This window comes from Ovis aries, chromosome 1, assembly GCF_016772045.2.
Source record: "Ovis aries strain OAR_USU_Benz2616 breed Rambouillet chromosome 1, ARS-UI_Ramb_v3.0, whole genome shotgun sequence".
In the NCBI taxonomy this organism is placed as follows: Eukaryota; Metazoa; Chordata; class Mammalia; order Artiodactyla; family Bovidae; genus Ovis; species Ovis aries.
The window spans coordinates 87778717-87799010 of record NC_056054.1 but is presented as its reverse complement, the minus strand read 5'-3'; the positions used below and the strand labels follow the sequence as shown (position 1 = coordinate 87799010).

The 20294-nt window shown below is 52.7% G+C and overlaps 1 protein-coding gene across 1 annotated transcript; it reads right to left on the bottom strand.

The window, feature by feature from the left end:
• Positions 1–3733: 3733 nt before the first annotated feature.
• CYM (preprochymosin) lies at positions 3734–13976 on the bottom strand. Its single transcript, NM_001009804.1, is given in 9 exon segments — positions 3734–4005; positions 4724–4822; positions 5444–5588; positions 6915–7028; positions 7610–7809; positions 9020–9138; positions 9920–10037; positions 10817–10967; positions 13903–13976. Coding segments are annotated over 9 exon segments (1146 nt in total). The 5' UTR covers positions 13965–13976; the 3' UTR covers positions 3734–3867.
• Between the last annotated feature and the right edge of the window lie 6318 nt (positions 13977–20294).

Here is a 20294-nt window from a genome sequence, read left to right as displayed (position 1 = left end):
TCCAACTAGGGCTACTGGGCAGTATCCCTGCTGCGTTCCTCTGCCTGCCCAAGGTCTCCCCAGCCGCTGCCTGCTCTTGGCGTGTATTTGCAGTTCCTGCTCTCTAGGGCTTCCTGATGTGGGCAACCTCCAGCACTCCCAGTGAAGAGATATCCTTCCCTTCTGCAGCTGCCAGGGAGAAACAAACTGCACAGCTCAGAAAACAATCCATCATTTTGTCATAACATTTCCATTTCAAAGACTTCCTTTCCAAGCTACTCTCTGGCCAGAGCTTCCTCTCATTAGCATGAAAAGAACTGGCAGGGAAATGAGTGAAGAGGAAGGAAGAAGAGCTGGAAATAGGGCTCGAGGCCTGAGGCCTCGGCCTGTGTGTACTCAGGGGCCAGGGTGGAGCAGGGACTGGTAGGAGGCCTGGAGGCTGTGTGTGTGTGTGTGTGTGTGTGTGTCTGTGTCTGTGTCTGTGTGTGTGTCTGTGTCTGTGTGTGTGTGAGCTCGCTTGTCTCAGCACTTATGAATCATGCCTCCAGGTCAGACACTTGCCTGCTCATATCTCAAGGCAGAAGTCTCCACATTGTGCCAGGAAGTCCCCTGGGCACTGAGGAGCTGAGGACTCAGAGAGGAAAGCTGTCAGGGACTTGAGCAGAGACCAACGTGTCATAAATAACTAAGTGGCGAGATAAATGCTGTTGTAAAGATCCCTGCGGAGCAATTAGGAAGCTGGGAGGTTGCGGTCCAGTGGAGTTGGAGGGGGTTCACCTCAGGACAGTTAAAGCTGGTCTTGAAGGGTGGGGAGCAGTTCACAGGTCAGAGACAGTGGAGGGAGAAAACAGGCAAAGGGCATGGCATGAGCAAAGGCCCAGAGGCCAGCCCTGCAGGGCACTGGGTACTGCCACACAGCGGCGAGAGGGCAGCAACCTCGCCAGAAGGTGGCACGCCTCCTGGCCTGGCTCCTGTCAGCAGACAGTGCTCGTGAGGGACACGGCATTGAGCCACCCGACCCTGGAGGGGCTCTCCCAGCATCACAGCTCCTCGCTGGCCTCCGGGTTCGCTTCTTTACAAACAAATGACAGATGTGCTCCTAGCAAGACTCCTTCATCACCTTGCAGACCCCCCAGCAAGGTAGGCCTGCTGAAGAGCCTTGCCTGGGCCCCTTGGCAGAAACTTAAAACCCTGCAGGCAGCTCGGCTTCTTCTCTCCCCTTCAGCAACCCCCTGCACATGCTCAGCCATTCCCCAGGCTCACAGCGGGAGGGAGAAGGTGCCTGAGTGTGCAGCGGATACAGATATGAAGATGGCAAGGAAACAGGAGACAAACAGCGAGTAGTGTGACTGATTCAGCAATACTGATGGGGGCATCCCACGAGTTAGGCCTCCCGAGATATCAAAGAGAGGAGTGTCTGCCTCTAGGGAGCCCACCGTCCTCGAGGGAAACGGAGAAGAAAATGAAAATGCCAACTGGACCCTAGGGGAAGGGCTAGGCCCAGCAGGCGCCACAGGAGGGCGCCAAACCCTTGTCAGGAATCCTGAAGAGGTCTAGACTGAAGGGGGATTTGGAGGGCAATTAAAAGCTGGAGAAAGGAGTAGGAGTGTGCAGAACATTGCAAGCAGAGATTTCTCTGCAGCAAGGAGAAACTCCAGGAGCAGACTGCGGGGTTGCCATTGCCCATGAGCCCCAGAGGGGTGCTGCCCGCTCAGGTCACCACCCAAGCCAGGTGGGCAGAGGTTGCAGTGGGGGCCATTTGGCCCAAGCTTCCCATTTGTGAAAGTCATCATATTTAGGACTTTCTACATTATCTCCAATTGAGGTTTGGATGTTTAAAATACAATTTGTTAAGTGCAATCCATTGAAATATACCTCAATTTTTATGAGCCTGTTCAGTTTTGTTGTTTTTTTTTAACCTAAAAGAAGCCTAACAATACTGAAAATGGCCCAGTTCTGTCTCATTCTTGGCAAACAGGCAGCACTGATTATAGATAAGAGAAGTGAGGCTTAGACTAGCCACCTAATGCATGCTAGCACTTACTCAGCACCGCACTGGCCTTTCTGATCCTGTAAGGCTCGAGCACCAAGGATGTCCTCTGCCCTTGGGGTCCCAGGATATTCTCTTGTCTCTTCTGCCCCAACCCATCCCAGGCCCCTCAGTTCCCTGGGGACTGCAACCTAAGCCCTTCTTCCTCCACATCACTCTGCACAGTGCAGCCCGGCTCCTTCCCTCCCGGAGGCCACCCCCACCCCCGGCTCATGTCCTCTGAGGCTCAGCCACAGACCCAGAAAGCCACTGCCACAGCACCTCTGCCGTCCTGGGCCCCGTTTTGTTTATCCTCGGGTATGGCTTCCCCAGTGTCTCAGAGGTGAAGAATCTGCCTGCAATGCAGGAGACGTGGATATGATCCCTGGGTCGGGAAGATCCCCTGGAGAAGGGTATAGCAACCCACTCCAATATTGTTGCCTGGAAAATCCCATGGACAGAGGAGCCTGGTGGGCTAGTCTATAGGATCGCAGAGTCAGATACAACTGCAGTGACTTAGCATAGCACAGCACACCACAGCTGGGAAAGACCCCAGGAGATGCCCCCAGAGGGTCCCGTCTGCAGCTCCTGCTGGGGGCCCCTCTCCCCACTTCCTAAAGGACAGTTTCCTTTGTGAAGTGTCACAGCCAAACCTGTAACTTCAGGCTCTCAGAGATGTGCTACGTGACACCTGCTCCTCGGGTCTCTGCAAGGGATGTGTCGTCAGCATACGCTGGGGGCAGGGACTAAGTAGTAACGAGGCTCCGATCCCCCTTCTGAGAGTTCAGCTATTATAAAGGTGTGACTTAAAGCACAATCACCATACTGGGGACAAGACTGGCTGAGATTTAGAAAAATGAAGCCTGATCAATTGCACTGTCCCCTTTGGAGAAAAGACTAGAAGGGGTGCAGAGAGAAGGGAGAGAGGTGGAGGGAATAAACATGTGCAGGCCTGGCCAAGGGGCCCAGCACTGGGACTTCCTCGGGAGGTTGGTTGGCTCGCCCATCACAGCACCTCAAAGTAGCATGATAGAGAGACACCTCTGACATGTGCCTAGATGCCCTTGTTCTGACCCCTTGATATTTGTATTTCCTCAGTGGCCTCTCCCCTGCTCAGGAGGAGCTACAGGGACCTGTGAGCCTGGGTGGTCTATTCACTGGCATCTGCGGTCCTTGCTGAGCTTAGACACATCCACTGCTGTGAGCTGGTGGACACGGGTCTGCCCCTGCAATGTAGCCACTTTTCAGGCACTGGCAAGCCAGGTTTGAAGCCTCTAAGACAAAGGATGGGACTCTGGGCTGTGGCTCTTCCTCATGGCAACCCCAGGACCCTCACACCTTCCCAGATACCCTCTGCCTGTCCCACTGTCTTCTCCAAATGGCTGTCAAGACCTAGAGCTATTGTCTCGCTGGGCAAACATTCTCTACTCAATTCCACCTCAAGCCCTTGTTCCGCAGGTACCATCTCAGCCTAGAAAGGTCTTCCTTACTGCATTCTTTCCCTAAAAACATGTAGAATGAGGAAACAGGAAGACAAAACGGATCTTGTTTTTAAAATCCTGACCTGATTTTGAAATGGCCAATTTCCTTGTGAAGGTCTCCACCTATCAACTCCCCAACCCTCCTCTACGCATGTGGCCCTGGCTCTGCTGGACACACCATGTGACTGCCACATCCCACCCCCAGAGCGGTGCAGGGGTTCAGCCCCAAAGAAAGCCAGACTTTGCAGAAAGACAACATTTATTGAGAATCATCTGTCTGGAAACCTCATCTGTGTGTGCACACGTGTGCTCACGTACACGTGTGCGTGTGTATGTGCAGGTGTGTGGGGACAGTGAGGTTCTTGGTCAGCGATGTGATCAGATGGCTTTGGCCAGCCCCACGAGGTTGTTGGCCCTGTCAAAGACGCTGTAATACTCTCGGATGAAAACATCCCCCAGGATCCATTGATGGGAATGATTTTCACCCTGGAAGCCACTGATACAGAAGCCCTCCTCCTGGGAAAGGGAAGCGGGCATGAAGCTGGCTCCAACCCCAGTTGCTGTCTTTCCCTACCCCACCCCCTCAATCACCCTCTCATCTATTATCTCCTTTCACCCTTGAAATCACCTTCGGAGGTAAGCAAACACATATCAGATTTGTCTGCTCAACAAATGAAGAAATTGATATTCAGAAATAAAGCGACTGAATCCAAGGTCATCTAGTGGGTCCCCTCCCCCCTCACTTGTCCTCCCAAACCCCCCACCCTCCTGCTTTCAGCACCTACGGCCCTGACGGCCTGCCCCCCCCCGCCCCCTCAGAGAAGGTCTGGGGACCCCAGGCCTTGACTCTTTGGAGTGCTGAGGATTAGATTAAAGCTGAAGCCAGCAAGGCAGTAGGGACAAAGTTTGGGTGCCCACAAAGCCCAGGCTACTAAGAAAAAGCCTGAACAAAGCCCAAGGCCCCAGGGCTTAGAAGTCAGCACAATGGATGGAGATTCCTATGAGTGGCCCCCGCCCTCCCTTGGGGCCTGGGGTCTGTCCTTCTGGTTTGCCCTACTTCTCCCAGGATGAAGTTGCCCCCAGGACAGCCTCATCCTATTCCGAAGGGCCAAGTGGTCTAAACATACAACCTGTTCTTTCCATCTAGGCCTTGCCACTTATCACTAACATGCTGAGTTGCCAAGAGAGAGGAGGAGAGCTGGGTGAAGCCAGGCTCCTCTCTGGAGATGCGTACCTGGCTGGTATAGGCGTAGGGGGTCAGTGGGTACATTTTGCCATTGATCTCAAAGACCACAGTGGGCATGCTGCTCAAGCTGTCGCAGTCGATGTCAAACTAAAGAACAGGGAGGGAAGTCCTCTTAGAAGGGCCACGGGTGCGGTCTGACTGCCAGAGGAAGTCAGAGGAAGTGCGATCTGACTGCCAGAGGAAGTCCCAGGCAGGACCACTTGCTCTGCACTGGAGCTGAGCAGAGGGGAGGATCTGCTACTCAGAGGACCCCAGGGAAGTTCTTGGATCTCAAGGGAGTCGCAGTGATGGGGACCACCTGTCATCCAGCCCAGGGACAGACACCAGCTGGAGACAAGGATGGAGACAAGAGGGGGTTGGCCTCGATGTCTCCCTCCAAGCCCAGCCAGAGCTCCCAAGGACACTGGGAGCACTTAGCTGACAGGGAGAAAGCGGGGAGACTCATTGGTGGAGGGCATAGCAAAGCTCAGAGAGTCAGGGATGTGTGACCCTCTCTGGGGACAGAAGGTCAGACTGCTGTCACTGTGTGAGACATAGGAGCCCCAACGCCAAGTGGCCAAAGCTAGAAGAGCCAGGTCATCGTGAAGGCCTCCCACCCCCTATAGGAGAACAGGCCCCTCACCATTTCCCTACGTCATTGCCTCCAGGTACAAAGCGGGTTCCCTCTTTGGAGGTTCTGGGGAGGTGGGGATATGGGTCTGGCCTTACCTCGCCATACTGGTTCTGTGTGGCTCCAATGGCCTGCTGGATGTTGAGGATGTCGCTGCTGGGCCCGACCAGCTTGGAGGTGCCCGTGTCCAGGATGGCCTGACAGCCACCCTCACAGGCCACAACCGCACCGCTGATGGTGACACTACAGAGGGGAGACAGGGCGGCCTTGCCATGCGTCCAGCATCCAGCCCTCCCTCCTTGGACCCCTTCTAGCCTCCCCTGCCAGGGACCTTGGCAGGAAAGAAGCCCAGCCATCCCAGGACCTTTTCTTTCAGTTCCTTTCTAGAGCCCCCATAACTTCCTGAACTCAGAGAAAAAAACCCAAAATCATTTTCTCCCAACTCAGCAGTGGCTGAATGGAGGCCGCCTGATCTTCTCTGGGACAGAAGCGTCACTGAAACAACAAAGTCACATGCACTAAGGGAGAGGGTAGGAGGAGCACCGCACGCTTTGCCCAAAGATCTGGTTTCCAGTTTTCTCCTGCCATGTCCTTGCTGCAGGCTCCCCAACCTTCCTGCACTCAGGCTTCTCATCTGCAAAATGGGTCCATTAGCACCCCTTGACTTCCTTGACTTACCCAGGGGATGGGCATGAGGTTCAAACTCGATGTTAGTAAATTACAAAATGAAGATAATCATAGAACCGCTCTACAGGATTTCAGTGAGGAGCAAATGAAGCAGTCACATTCTCGCCCAGCACAATGCCTGGCAGGTAGTAGTGCTGGATAAGCACAGGGCCCATGTTAAGCTGCTTCAGTTGTGTCTGACTCTTTACAACGCTATGGACTGTAGCCCACCATGCTCCTCTGGCTATGGGATTCTCAGGCAAGAGTACTGGAGTGAGTTGTCATTTCCTCTCCAGGGGATCTTTCTGACCCAGAGATAGAACCCACATCTCTTACGTCTCCTGCAGAGGCAGGTGGATTGTTTATCACTAGCGCCATCTGGGAAGCCCCAGATAAGGCTTCCCTGGTAGCTCTGCTGGTAAAGAATCCACCTGCAATGCAGGAGACTCCAGTTTGATTCTTCAGTCTGGAAGATCCTCTGCAGAAGGGATAGACTACCCACTCCAGTATTCTTGGGCTTCCCTGGTGGCTCAGACGGTAAAGAATCCACCTGCAATGTGGGAAACCTGGCTTCGATCCCTGGGTTGGGAAGATCCCCTGGAGCAGGGCATACAACCCACTCCAGTATTCTTGCCTGGAGGATTCCATGGACAGAGGAGCCTGGCAGGCGACCGTCCATGGGGTCGCAAAGAGCTGGGACATGACTGAGCGACTAAGCACAGCACAGCACAATCTTATTAATAAAGTGTAAGTGAATGGTCAGCAATCTCACTATCAAGGACCCTTGGCCCTGGAGCGTCTGATTCAGACTCGGACGGGACGAGCTACTGGGCTGCGCCCTGGATCCCCGCGGCCCCACACTGGAGCCGGCCTCTGGCGGGGCCACGGCTGCCCCGCGCCCACCTGTCCACGGTGAACTGCCAGTACTTCTGCAGCGTCACGGGCACCCAGTGGAGGGACCCTGTGTAGTAGGACGGGTCGATGGCCCCCAGCGTGAGCATGCTCCCCTGGCCACTCCTGAAACCGAGGAGAGGCATGTCAGTGGACCCTGACACCGTGGCTCTGAGAAGCGGTATCCCAGCCCCACACAGGGTGGAGGCGATTCAGATCCCTCCCAGCTCTTCTCCCACCCCCAACCCCCACCTCCACCCCACGGGCTTCAGATGAGCTCTCCCAGCTCTTCTCCCCGCTGCTCCAGGCTCTTCTCTAATACCTCCTGCATACTGAAAGGAGAAGCCTGAACTCCCTCAGAGCCTGCTATAAGTGTCTGAGAATCTCAATGACATCAGTAAATAATTACTGAGGCCTATCACTTTGGAAGAAAAAAAGAGGTTAAAATCCCCTATGCAGAGATAGAGTCAAGCTTCTTTTCTTAAATGCCAGAAATGAAGGTCAAACTAGGGCCCAGTGGACCCTGGCTGCATCCACGACCCATGTTGGGGCCTTTAAACAGAGGGTTAGATGTGCCTGGAAATAAGGAGAGGTGTGCTTCAATGCTGGTGTCCTTGAACTACAGTGTCCCCGAGAGGTAGCCCCTCCTCAGTCAGCGGTCCCTGCCAGGCCACGGAAGTCCAGCCCAGGCTGGGTGCAGCTCCTACCTGTCCATGTAAACCGAGAACAGGTCCTGGGCCACCAGGCGCCTGTCCATCATGTTGTCAAACACGGGCACCGAGTACTCTGAGGCGAGCGAGGGGTAGGCCATCCCCAGGATCCCGTCGAACTCGGCATAGGTGAAGACATCCCCAGGCTCCTGGGTGCTCAGGCCTACTGTCTGCTGGATGTCCACAATGTTGGAGACCTGCAAGAGAGACAGAGTGACCTCCACCAGGGGGCCCTACGGCCAGAGGACCCAGAGAGGGCTCAGGTCAAGCCCGTCTTCTCCAGCCCGCCCTCCCCTCTATGGGCAGTGTAGTATGGGCACTTAAGAGAAACGTTTCCCTTTTCAGCTCTGTGCCGTGGTTTTGAGGGAATGGGTCTGACGAGGCAGAAGGCTGATTGGCAGGGGAAGAGAGGGCACAGGCGGGGGTACAGAGAGCAGTGCTCATGGTGCAGAAATTGAGGGTGAGCTGAAAGAACAGGGTGAAACAAGGGCTGCTCAAAGGGACCTCTGCCTGCCTGCAGCCCTTCCACTGGCTGCACCTGGGGCGCCTCCCTGGGAAGTGCTATGGGCACAGTAGGATGCATAGAAAGAACATGCCCGCAGTGTGCATCTGAAAGACCTTACTGCACATCCTTGCTTTGCCATGAGCTGTGTGACCGTGGACAAGTACTTCTCTGAGCCTTCAGGCTCACAGCAAAACAGACTCCAGCCAGACGCCAGGAAGAGCAAGCTGATGAGCACCAAGGGATACTGCTTGATTTTAATTTTAGATGGTGGGTGAGGATGGAAGGAAAGATGCTAACATGTATCGGGCACTTACTATGTGCGGCCATTGAATCAAGTACTTCAGAAGGCAGAGGGCCGAGAGCAAAGGGAGGCCTTGTCCAGAGGGCACAGATGCTTTCTGACTTGAAAGGAGGCGCTGCTCTATGACTTATAAAGTGAAGTCAAATCCAGAGAGGCAGAGACGTGGGTCTGACAGCACCCACCATGACCAGCTATGTGACTTCAAGCAAGTTATCAGCTCATCTGATCCTCGGGTCCCTCGTCTGAACAATGGGGGTGAGACTAGCTTCCTCAAAGGGTTGTTGAAAGAACTAAATTTAAGATGAGATCACAGTGACTATGCCAAGGATAAGTGAAAAGGGGATGGAAACTGGACCCAGAGAAGCCTCTCGGGTGGGAGCTGACATGGAAAGGAAAAGGGGAAGGGAGGGAGGGACACGCCGCAGCTGCTGCTGGCTAAAACCCCTCTCAGAATCCTCTCCCAGGGGGCCACCCACAGGGGCAGGACACAAAGAGCCCCTTGGCACCAGTCATGGCACAGCCCAGAGCCAGGGTGTCTGGGTGGGGCAGTGGCTGGTGGGCAGGGAGAAGGGAGGACCGGCTGGCCCCAAGGTCCACTCACAGTGACGGTGTCGTAGCCCAGGATGCCCTGCATGCTGCCCGTCCCATAGCGGATAGACAGGGGCTTGCCCAGGTTCTGGAAGGTGGACGACTTTCTTGGGTCGAAGCGCTGGTGGTTTTCTGGAACACAGGCTCAGGGTTAGTGGGACTCAGAGCATCTTCTCTCCATTTGACAGTGCTAACAGGGGCTAAATCCTTACCAGCTCTCGTAAGAATATGGTCTCAATACTGACCATTCTCTCTACTGAAAATAAGCAGCCAGTTCTATCTGGATCCCACAAAGCTCAGTCAAGAAAATTATTCTTTGCTGCTCAATCCACCTCTCTGACCCCCCCAGTGCTACCTTCATAACTTCCAAACAAAACGAAAAAAAGAAAGCCATCTCTGTGGTTTCCAGAGACTAGCTTATACCAGCTTTGTAATTTCCAACAAGTCTCTTTGCTTCTCTCAACCTTGGTTTCCTCACCTGGTGAATAAGGATAAAAAGAGCACCGATCTCCCAAGATGGTTGGAGAAACAAATTATTTACATATATTTAATGTTTTCTCAGTACCTCTCACTTCATTCTCTTAGAACCGACTGGCATGTCGCGGCCCCATTTTATAGAAAGAAAAACTGAGCACCCAGGAGGGTAAGGTGTCTGCCTTGACTCCTAACTGAGCCAAAAATATGAAACAAAGTTCCCCCATGTCTAACTGGTGCTTTATGCATCAGATCTGTGATTTGCACATCTACCCAGTCTGCAGCCAGTGGGAGGGTTGAGCAAGGAGGACACAACTGGGAGTCTGGGAATGTCCAAGCCAGCTCTCCCCACAACACACAGACACATCCCACCCCAAGCCTGGCCAGCCTGACCACGACTGGCAGAGTGGAGAGGTGGGCGGGGCGGGGTGTCACTCACTGCAGGCATTGCTCTTGCAGTAGATAGAGGGTACCCAGAAGTCAGAGGAGCCGGTGTCAAACAGCACGGTGAACTCCTGGGGCGGGGTCCCGAGGTAGATCTTCCCAAAGTACTGACTCTGAAGACAGACAGCACCGGGTCAGGCTGGGAGCACCACATAGGATTGGGGAGCATTGATGCCCAGCCCGGTGCCTGTTCAGTTCTGTAGGCTCCGTGATTTCTGCCGCAAATCCTGCAACCCCTGCTGGAATTGCCCCCAGAGCAGACACTAGAGCAAAATGTAAGCCCTGCCTGGTCAGGAGCCTGGGGCACCTGCCAGGGACAGGGACACAGAGGTGGGATACCAGCCAGGTACAGACGCCAGACCCAAGGTGCCCCAGACACACCTCCTTCCAGCTCTCTCTGTGTGTCAAAACTGGGGCTCAGATGGAGGTGGGGATGACCTAGATAAGGAAACGAGGGCACCGAACAGAAAAAGGGTGGGTTGTTTACTGAGTGACAGATGAGAGAGACAGGCTCCAGAAAAGAAGAGGGCATGGGGGGCGCTCCTGTCACGTCCCGGGAAGCTGACAGTGGGCACCAGCTGCCCCCTCCCTGCCCCGGAAACCTAAGTCGTGGGTTCCTTGGACCTGGAAAGTCAGGTGTGAGGCTGGATCTGGGCGCAGACCATGTGTCCCCAAGGGATGCTGTCTGCGGGCAGGTCATCCGGGCTCAGACCCTTGAAAGTGAGAGGACTGGTTTTGCAGGGACTGCTACTTCCTGAGAGCTACTGAGGGGTGGGAGATGGCTTCACACACCCCCATAGGGCTCCCTGATTCCTGAAAGAGGGAAAGGAGGGGCGGGGTGTCCATCACGCTGTGTGGGAATCATTACTGGAAGGCTGGCAGAACCACTCACATCCAGGTAATTGGTCAAGGGCACACTGGCCACCTCCCCAAAGCCGGAGTACTCGCTGCTGACGCCATATTGCTGTTTCTGCAGGAAGTCCTCCAGAAGCCCACGCTCCTTCAGTGCCTTCCTCAGAGGCTTGCCTTTGTACAGTGGGATCCTGAGGAGAGGGGAAGAATTAGTGATGAGGTGGGCATCTCCCCAGGGCCACCCAGCCTCAGAGGAGCCCAGAGGCTCTGGGCTCCATAAGTTATTTCTCCATTTTTTGTATCATTACCTAAAGTAAACATCGAGTTCTACATTAGCTTGTGCTGGCCGTTACCAGCTGCAATGCACTCTGATATTTCCAACTCCTTTCTCTTTTTTAATGCTGGTGGAAACTCAGTCGATGTATTTTATAAGCCACTAATGGGCTTCCCTGGTGCCTGGGCTTCCATGTTGGCTCAGACATGAAGAAATCTGCCTGCAATACAGGAGACCCAGGTTTGATTCCTGGGTCAGGAAGATCCTCTGGAGAAGGAAATGGCAACTCACTTCAGTATTCTTGCCTGGAGAAGTCTGTGGACAGAGGAGCCTGACAGGCTGCGTCCATGGGGCCGCAGTCAGACACGACCGAGCAGCTAACACACACAGTGAGTTTGCACCTCTGGGGCTTGAAAGGCACTCAGCAGACTCTCATTCAGTCTCCAATTCTTGCTGTGGACCTACTATGTGCCAGGCACTGTATGGGGTACCGGGGATACATGAAAAGCCTGTCTCTACCCTCCAGGAGCATACTGTGTAGGGAAGAAAATGGTGTCCCCCACACTCTGGAGAAAGCTATGACCAAGCTCCCACACTTGGCCAACCCCTGTTCTCCGCTCTCTGGGCAGCCTAACATGGGTGGAATTTCTTCAGATTGTTTCAGCACAGAGCATGGTCCCCAGTGAATATGGTTAAAGTTTAGATGATAGATGATGGAGGCAGATCAGCAGGAAGAGAATCAAGAAGGAAGACAGCAGAAGCTGGTTGGAGACTCGGTCTCTGGCAGCTGGTGGCTGGTCAAGGCCCTCTGAGCTTCGACTTCCGTGCAAAATGGATTATCTCTCCCTTTCCAGCCACTCTCGGGCACTGCTGTGGACGAACTGAGTGACTTAACCTCTCCAGCTCTTAGTTTCCTCTCCTGCAGTGGAAGACTAGAGCGTGATCGTTCCCGGTGTCACCCAGCTCTGAGTCACGTGGTCCTCCTCCTTGGGGCTGTTTTAAGGACAACTGGAGCCCACAGGTGTGAAAGAGCTTTGAGAGTAATATAAGGGCAGCAGGTTTAAGACTCATAAAGAAAATGGATTTTCTCACGTTGTTCACGTCTCAAATGGATCCCATATGGAACGCCTCGTATATTAATGACGGTCTCTCCTCTGGTGCCTCCCGCCCCCAGCCCTCATGTGTGAATTTGGCTGGGACCTGATCTATTAATAGAAATGAAAGTTTCTCCAGACATTTCTCAGCCTTTGTCTCTGATGACAGAAAAGGACTTCAGCCCAGAAAAAAGGAAGTTGGGCTGAGCTCCTGGGAGCAAGCCCACAGCTGTCCTTTCCCATGTCCCCATGTCTTTCTGCTTGTTCCGACTCTGGTTCCCAGTCAGCTCAGGACCCACAGGCTGAGCGCCTGGTGACTCTCGCAGCAGTAGCTGCGACTCTACTGATCTGTCCTGTCTTGGCTCAGGACCCGGAAAGCCACCCTCGAGGCAAGCGAGGCTCGAAGGCAGTCTACTGCCCTGTGCTAAGAGCCAGGAATGCAGCCCTAAACGTTTGCAGCTCCAACCACCACGGAAACCTCCACCCCATTTCTGCCTCCAGATGCCACGCTGAGCCGGCCAGGTACCTGGCACTTGAAAGAACTCCACTCTTAAGACCACCACCTGCAGCCCCCACTGGTGAAAGACACCGGACCCCTTTTTAGGGACCCTGCTTCCCAGGGATGGATTCAGGTTCCCCTGGGCTCGGGCCTTGACGGAGCTCGAACCTGGGAACCAGAGGTAGTGTGGCGTCATGGCAAGAGTGCCAGTCCAGGGGACTTCTCTGGTGGTGCAATGGTTAAGAAGCCATGCTTCTGCTGCAGGGGGCACGGGTTCAATCCCTGGCTAGGGCACTAAGAGCTCAGATGCTGCACCGTGTAGCAAAAAAAAAAAAAAGTGCCAGTCCACTTAGGACCAAGTCTGGCTCCTTCATATCTAACCACAAGGCCTTGGACAGCTCAAGGACCCTCCCTGAACAGCAGTTTCCTCACCTGTGAAAGGCAAAAAATATTATCTACCTAATCCCTGAGGCTTAGTGAGAGTATAGGTAAAGCCCTAGTTAAGTGTCTGGCATCTAGTAGCAAGCACTCAATAAATACCAATTATAATTTGGGGAGGAGAACCTGGAAACTCCACCCACAAAGGGTGTGGCACAACAGAGAACTCTAACTGATGCGCACGTAACTCTTACAACGCGCCAGGCACTCTTCAGAGCACTTTATAAATACTAACTCATATACCCCTTATGAGGGCTTCCCTGGCCCATTGGCTAAAGAATCTGCCTGCCAATGCAGGAGACTCAGGTTTGATTCCTGGGTAGAGAAGTTCCCCTGGAGAAGTGAATGGCAACCCACTCCAACTTTTGCCTGGAGAATCCCATGGACAGAGGAGCCTGGTGGGCTACAGTCCATGGGATCACAAAGAGTCGAACATGACTTAGAGACTAAACAACAACAACTTACCCTTCAGGACAACCCTATGAGATGGATACTTCTGTCATCCTAAATTTACAAGTTTATGTTATGTTCATGATGAAGCTGAGGATCAGGCAGTTTGACTCCAGGAGCTGTGTGCTTAATTCCCACACAGCCCATCTGACCCCCTGTTCTTGTTCACCACGCCCTGAAGGATAGGGGAATGCTTTGGAGGAAAAGGCCCCAACATAAAAGGCAGAACTGACTGGTAACAATTATCCCGGGAACCTGCAGCATTTCCTCAAGGTCTCCCGAGGGGAACCGATGGCTGGAAGACGAGGGAGACACCTCCCCGCAGCAGATGCATGCGATGCCCATCCCCTCCCCTGAGGCCTGACACTTACCTGGTGATCTCAGCGCCCTGGGAGAGAGCAAAGACAGCAAGTAGCACCACAAGACACCTCATCTTGGATCTGGGTCCGGCCGCTGCTGCAGCCAGGGCCCACTCCCACAGCTTTTATAGAAGGTGCGGGGCTCCCTCTGGCTGGGAGCCCAAGCTGCAGAGATAGCCCCTAAATTCGGGCCACTCCACAAACACATTAAGATAGCACCCAGACTACACAACACCCACTCTGATAAGGGCCATGGGTTCCACCACACCGGGGACTTCAAAGTTGAAGGGTACGCATGCCTGATCTTCAGGCCAGGAAATGTCATGCAAGCCTCCCTGACCTGATTTCCCCTTTCAGACAGGACCTCTTGAGCTAACACAGGTGGGGCCACCGCCAAAGCCCTATCTCACGTCCCACCTTGTGGTCAGTAAAGAGGCCTGTTCTCAATAGGCCCCTTCCAGCCCTCAATGCCTCCCTTTCCTGGGCCTGACTTCACAGGAGCCCCAGCCTGCCCTGTCCAGGGGTCTCCCAGCCCAGGTTTCCAGAAGCCGCTCAGGCTACTCCCCAAGGGGCATCTGACGCCAAGGGGCATCTGCTTGTTCAGTCTGTCACCTCCATCTAAGAGAGTTGTAGGGGCTTCCTTGGTGGTCCAGTGGTTAAGTCTCCATCTTCCAATGTGAGGCGAGAGGGGCGGGGGCGCAGGTTTGATCCTTGGTCAGGGAACAAAGATCCTGCATCCTGCATGCTGTGTGGCATGGTCAAAAAAATAAAAATAAAAAAATTTTTAAACCTCCAAAAAATAAAAGAGATGCAGGCCCAAGACTGCTGCTCCCCACAAGGCTGTGGCCCTTGGTTCCATGTCAGAAGGATGTTGGGAGGGGAGGGTTAGATGCCAGACTCCATGAGCCACTGGGAGGCCTGGGGAAGGTGGGCAAAGAGGGCAGACTTGTGCCACACACCGAGGAAAAGGAGGAAGCTACGACATGATGGTTTGGGAGATGGGTCAGGCATCTGAGCCACACACAGAGGACCCGGGAGAGTCTCTCAGGGGCAGACGTGCAGGGGTTTGGGACAAGTAGAGGGTCCCAAGGTCCAGGCCAGACATGCTCTCAGGCCTGGAGCCTGGGAGAGAATCAGGCCTGAAGGGAAAACAAAAACACAAACACAAAGGTGGAGATCACATCCCAGGTATGAAGGGAGACTGGGAACTGGAAGATCAGGTTCAAGCCAGGTTAAGGCAGGGGCTTTGGGACCATGGATGTGAGGGAGACTGAGGTGCCGGCCACCCATATTCTTCAGGACAGAGGTCTACAAAGTGAGGAAGGCCTGATGAGGTGGAAGATGGGGGCATGGACCTGGAGCAGAGAGGACAGGCTGGGCAGTAGAGAGGTGGACCCTGGACACAGGGAGGTGAGGTGGTGGGGGACTCTGAGAGGGACAGATCCAGGAGTTTATGTATTTGACTTGCAAAGGCCTCAGGAGGCCAGTCGACAGGGGACCTGAATGTTTTATGACAGGCCTTAGGAAGACAAACAGGGAAAGATTGAAAGCAGGAGGAGAAGGGGGCGACAGAGGATGAGATGGTTGGATGGCATCGTCAACTCAATGGACATGAGTTTGAGCAAACTCTGGGAGATGGTGAAGGACAGGGAAGCCTGGTGTGCTGCAGTCCATGGGGTTGCAAAGAGTCAGACATGACTTAGCAACTGAACAACAAACAACAGGAGGGCAGGCATACCCCATCCTGGCCATGGCAGTGCTCCACCCCCATGTCCTTTCCCAGCAGGCCAGGACATTGCTGCTTCTGAGGCCCCAGGAAGCAGCCGTGGGCACATTCAGTATTCCGAAAACACCCTAACAGCATCATCATGGCACCCTCCCTTTCCAAAAGCCAGAGAAGTAGAGAGAAAATAACACCACCAAATGGTACAGCGCGTGCCTTGTTTCCTTCCCAGCAGAGGCTGTCCTGCCAGACCAGGGCCTGCATGTCCTCTCTCAGTGGCCCTGCATCCAACTGATGCTTCCCCACATACATGCCTAGCATGACCCTTGGTGGGCTTCCCTGGTGGCTCAGATGGTGAAGAATCCGCCTGCAATGCGGGAGACCTGGGTTCGATCCCTGGGTTGGGAAGATCACCTGGAGGGGTAATGGCAGCTCACTCCGGTATTCTTGCCTAGAGAATCCCATGGACAGAGGAGTCTATGGGGTCCCAAAGAGTCAGACATGACTGAGCAACTAAGCACAGCACAGCATTGACACATGGGGGATGCTCCATAAATGCTTGGTTGAGCAAATGAATGGACAATTGATCTTGCCACCACTTATGGCATAAATAGAGGGTTGCATCTTTATTATGGCCTCAGATGAGGAGATGGAGGCTCGGAGAGGTTAGAGTTCTTGCTCATAAGGAAAAAGAGCTTGAACATTAAAAAAGGCCTTTCACAAGACTCCTCCTGGTTTGATGTGCTACAGTTTAGCACAGGGCCTGACAAGTTATGGGGGCAAGGTGGTGTGGGTCATGAGTTTACACTGTCAAGTCTGGGGCAGCACTGCTTCAAGCTCACTGCTCACAACCTCTGGACATCCCTTGGGACAGTCATACTTACGAGCAGTGGGCCCATCTGTAGTATCTGGGGCTGGGACCTGTGGGTGTCAGCACATGAGGCAGGAGTGCAGTACTCCACCCACCCGCCACCATCTCCCCCCGCACCAGTTCCACGTTGCCAGTGGCCCAGCATGACCCAGCTGCAAACACTCCTGGACAATGAGCCTTGAAACTCAGGCTCAGCCCCCTCTCCCTCTGGAAGGTGACCCTCAAAGCCAAGAACCAAAGCACTGGTTTTTCCGTGTTTATTCACGAGATTGGGATCATTCTAACAGCATTCAATTGAGCACTATCAGGAAGGCTGCCTCAGACTGCACAGGATGTTAGGACTGCTAATCCCCGGGAAGCAGGCCAAACACTTCAAAAAGCTTTTTGAAAAGCCACGATAAGATTTCATCACTGGTTACCCAGAGCCAGGTGGGGACAGCTCCCCTTGGTCTAGATTCCTTGTGTCAGGGAATTGACCCACAGAAGTGGCTCAAACAAAATTAGGGCCCAGGGACAGCCTCTCCAGGGTACCCAGCGGTGTGACCTCCACTCAGACGTGAGCAGCAACAAGGTCAAACATGCACCCTTCCCTGAGCATCTCCTATGAGCTCACACTGTGTGGAGATGGGCGGCTTATCTCATCTCCACCTCCAGGGAGCCCACAGTCAAGTGGGGGAAAGATTGGTTCTGGTTGGTGACCCTGCTGTGATCCAAAGAACCAGACACCTCTTCTACCAGCATTGGTTTGCAGGGGAGCATGGTTTCTGGAAAGTATGTATGGGACAGTCCTGGGCTTGAACCCTGGCCATGTGGCAATGTGACCTTGAGTGAATCCCTTTACTTCTCAATGCCTCAGTTTCTTCTTCTGTAGACTAGAGACAATGACACTGAGAGGGTCATGTGAGGGTCAAAGATAAGAGAGTCTAGAGCTGCTATTCGTTACACTTCCTACAAATGGGAGACATAAACGACTGAGGTTGTGTGACCTTAAAAATTTCAGTCATTCCCCAGTCTCAGTTCTTCATCTGTGAAATATGGGATTCACAAGCTCACAGAGCTGGTCTCAATCTCTGCTGTGTTCAAAGCAGCAGTTCTTTTTTCTGCTCGAGGAATCAACTGAATTTCTGCACTGTGCCCCCAGCCCTCCGGACTGAGGGGCCAATTAACCTTAGCCGTTTCTGCAGCGCCCCGCAGGTGTGCTTTGATGCACATGACTCTCCAGCTGGTCAAGTTTGCAAGGGGTAGAGGGTGCGTGGTGGTCTTCCTTGTCCCTGCCTGGGCTCCTGTTGCCTCCATGTCTCACCTGAGCCAACCCAGTCTTCTGGAAGTTGCCTCGGTCCTATTCCCCCAGACAAACCACATGGACCCTCCACCCTGACCTTGCCTTCTCCCTTGCAGAATCTGGGTCCCCACCACTCACAATCTGCCTGAGTCCCCTGCCTCTGCTACATCCTCTGAGGGGCCCCAGGTTCTTCCAGGGCTTCAGGAGAAAGGTCCTGCTGTGCCAGTCCTTCTGCTTCCTGCCCTGCCCACGTCTTCCCTAAGACAAACAGAGGCAGAGCTGGCTTTTCCTTTCCTGAGGAAAAGAGAAAGGAGAAAATGAGAGGATTTTTTAAAACTAATAGATCAGTACCTCAAAATATTATTCAAAATATGATTCTTGGGGGTGCATCCTCTCAGCTTGACCACATGACCCTCCCAGCACCAAAACCCTATAGTTCAGCAAAGATGACCACATCACATCCACACTCAACAAGCCTCTGGCTGAAGAAGATGGGAGGAGTCCAGGGGTCTTTAATGCAAGACAGAGGAACTGCAATGGCTCACCCGAGAGAGATCTCAGAAGGCCGGAAACCTGGAAAACGCGTTGGAAAAGACTGCTGGCACCTGTGGAAGTCCCTACCCTTCTCCCCTCCTGACCGCAAAGGGATCCATCCCTGTGAGTGACATCCTGGCCAGTCCTCCAGTCTTGGTCAGCAGAAATCTGGGAGAGACCAGCTCCCAGACTCCAAACCCATACCTCTGTTCTGCATCAAGTGACCTGAGCCCTGGGAATGTCTGCCCAACACATCACAGAATTGCTGGGTCCTCTCATGTGAACACTGGGGTTGGGGACCCGGCCCCCCGCACACACAGGAGAGCACATTGTGAGTTATGGGAAAATGCAACGGAGAAGCCCATTCCAGCTTCCTGAATAGAATGGGGGAGAGAAAGAGGTAAAAGTGACCTCCCCCAACTCCAATGCCGGACTCAGGGTCCCCAGCAAACCAAGTCTCTGGATCACTGGGTCATGCATCTTAAGATCGTGTCTTGCTTTATAAACACAATTTTAAGGAATCACCAAATAGCTGGGAAAAAGGATTTGGTCAACATTAAGTAATAGTTTTGTCAAGTTTTGTAATAGTAATGTCAATTTCTGGCTTCAGTACTTGTTTTTTTACGTGTTGTTTAGTTGCGGGAATTCTTTGCATATTCTGAATGTTAACCCCTTATTAGGTATTTGGTTTGCAAATATTTTCCCCCATTCAGTGGATTGCAGTTTCACTCTGTTGACGTGCCCTTTGATATACAAATGTTTTTTGTTTGTTTCGCTGTAATCTAATTTGTTTCTTTGCTTGTACTTTTGGCATCAAATGCAAGAAATCGTTGCCAAATCCAATGTCATGAAGCTTTTGAAGTTGAAGTTTGGGATTGAGTTCTCCTCCCCAACTATTTAGTGATTCTTTAAAACTATATTTATAATGCAGACATTCATGATCTCAAGATGCATGACAGAGAGATTCTGTTTTGTTGTCCTGCCGTGGCTCATGTTCTCCATGGCCAACTTCTTTGTCCCCTTTTAGCCCTGGTTTGTCCCATCATGTTGTGGAAGCATCTTGTGAAAGTGGAGGAACAGTCGGGAGGGGCCTGATTTCTACCAGAGAATCTTCTCATCCCTTTCTTCTTCTCTTCCCCCCACTTTTCCTCCTCTTTTCAACTCCCTGCTTGAAAAGCAACCCCACATGGGATTTAGGAGCAACCTGCCAGCCCCTCTTCCCAAAACTCCAGCTCAGTAGCTTTCCCCGGAGTGGGGCTCTGGGTATTGAGTAGCATGCTCCATTGCTGTTTGGTTTCTAACTTCTTCTGAATGTGCTGAATGTCAAATTTATGACTATGGAATTTATTTGAAGAGGTCTTTGGATTGCCTCAGTCTTTAAAATCTTTTTATTTAGAAATAATTTCGAAATAAATTGTATGGAGATAGTACAAAGAATTCCTGATACCCTCAACTCAGATATGGAAAATGTTGAAATCTGACCACACCTGCTTTATTTTCTCTTATATGGTGTACTTAGAGAGGTCAGATTCATAAAGACTGAAAGCAGAATGGTGGTTGTCAGTGCCTGGGGGGAGGAAGGAAATGGGGAGTAATTGTTTAATGGGTATAGATTTTTCAGTTTGGCAAGATGAAAATAGGTCTGGAGATGGAGATAATGACGGCTGCACAGAATGCAAATGTACTTAATGCCACTGGACTGGACACTTAAAACGATCAGCATGCTAGATTTATGGTATGTGCTTCTTGGTATTAATCACTAAGTCGTGTTCGACTTTTGTGTGACCTCATGGACTATAGTCTGCCACGCACCTCTGTTCATGGGATTTCCCAGGAAGGAATACTGCAGTGGGTTGCCATTTCCTCCTCTAGGGCATCTCCCCCACCCAGGGACTGAACACGAGTCTCCTGCATTGGAAGGGGGATTCTTTACCACTGAGCCACCAGGAAGCCCCTTAGTGGACAGTAGGCTTTAAAAAAGCATAGCCCTTATT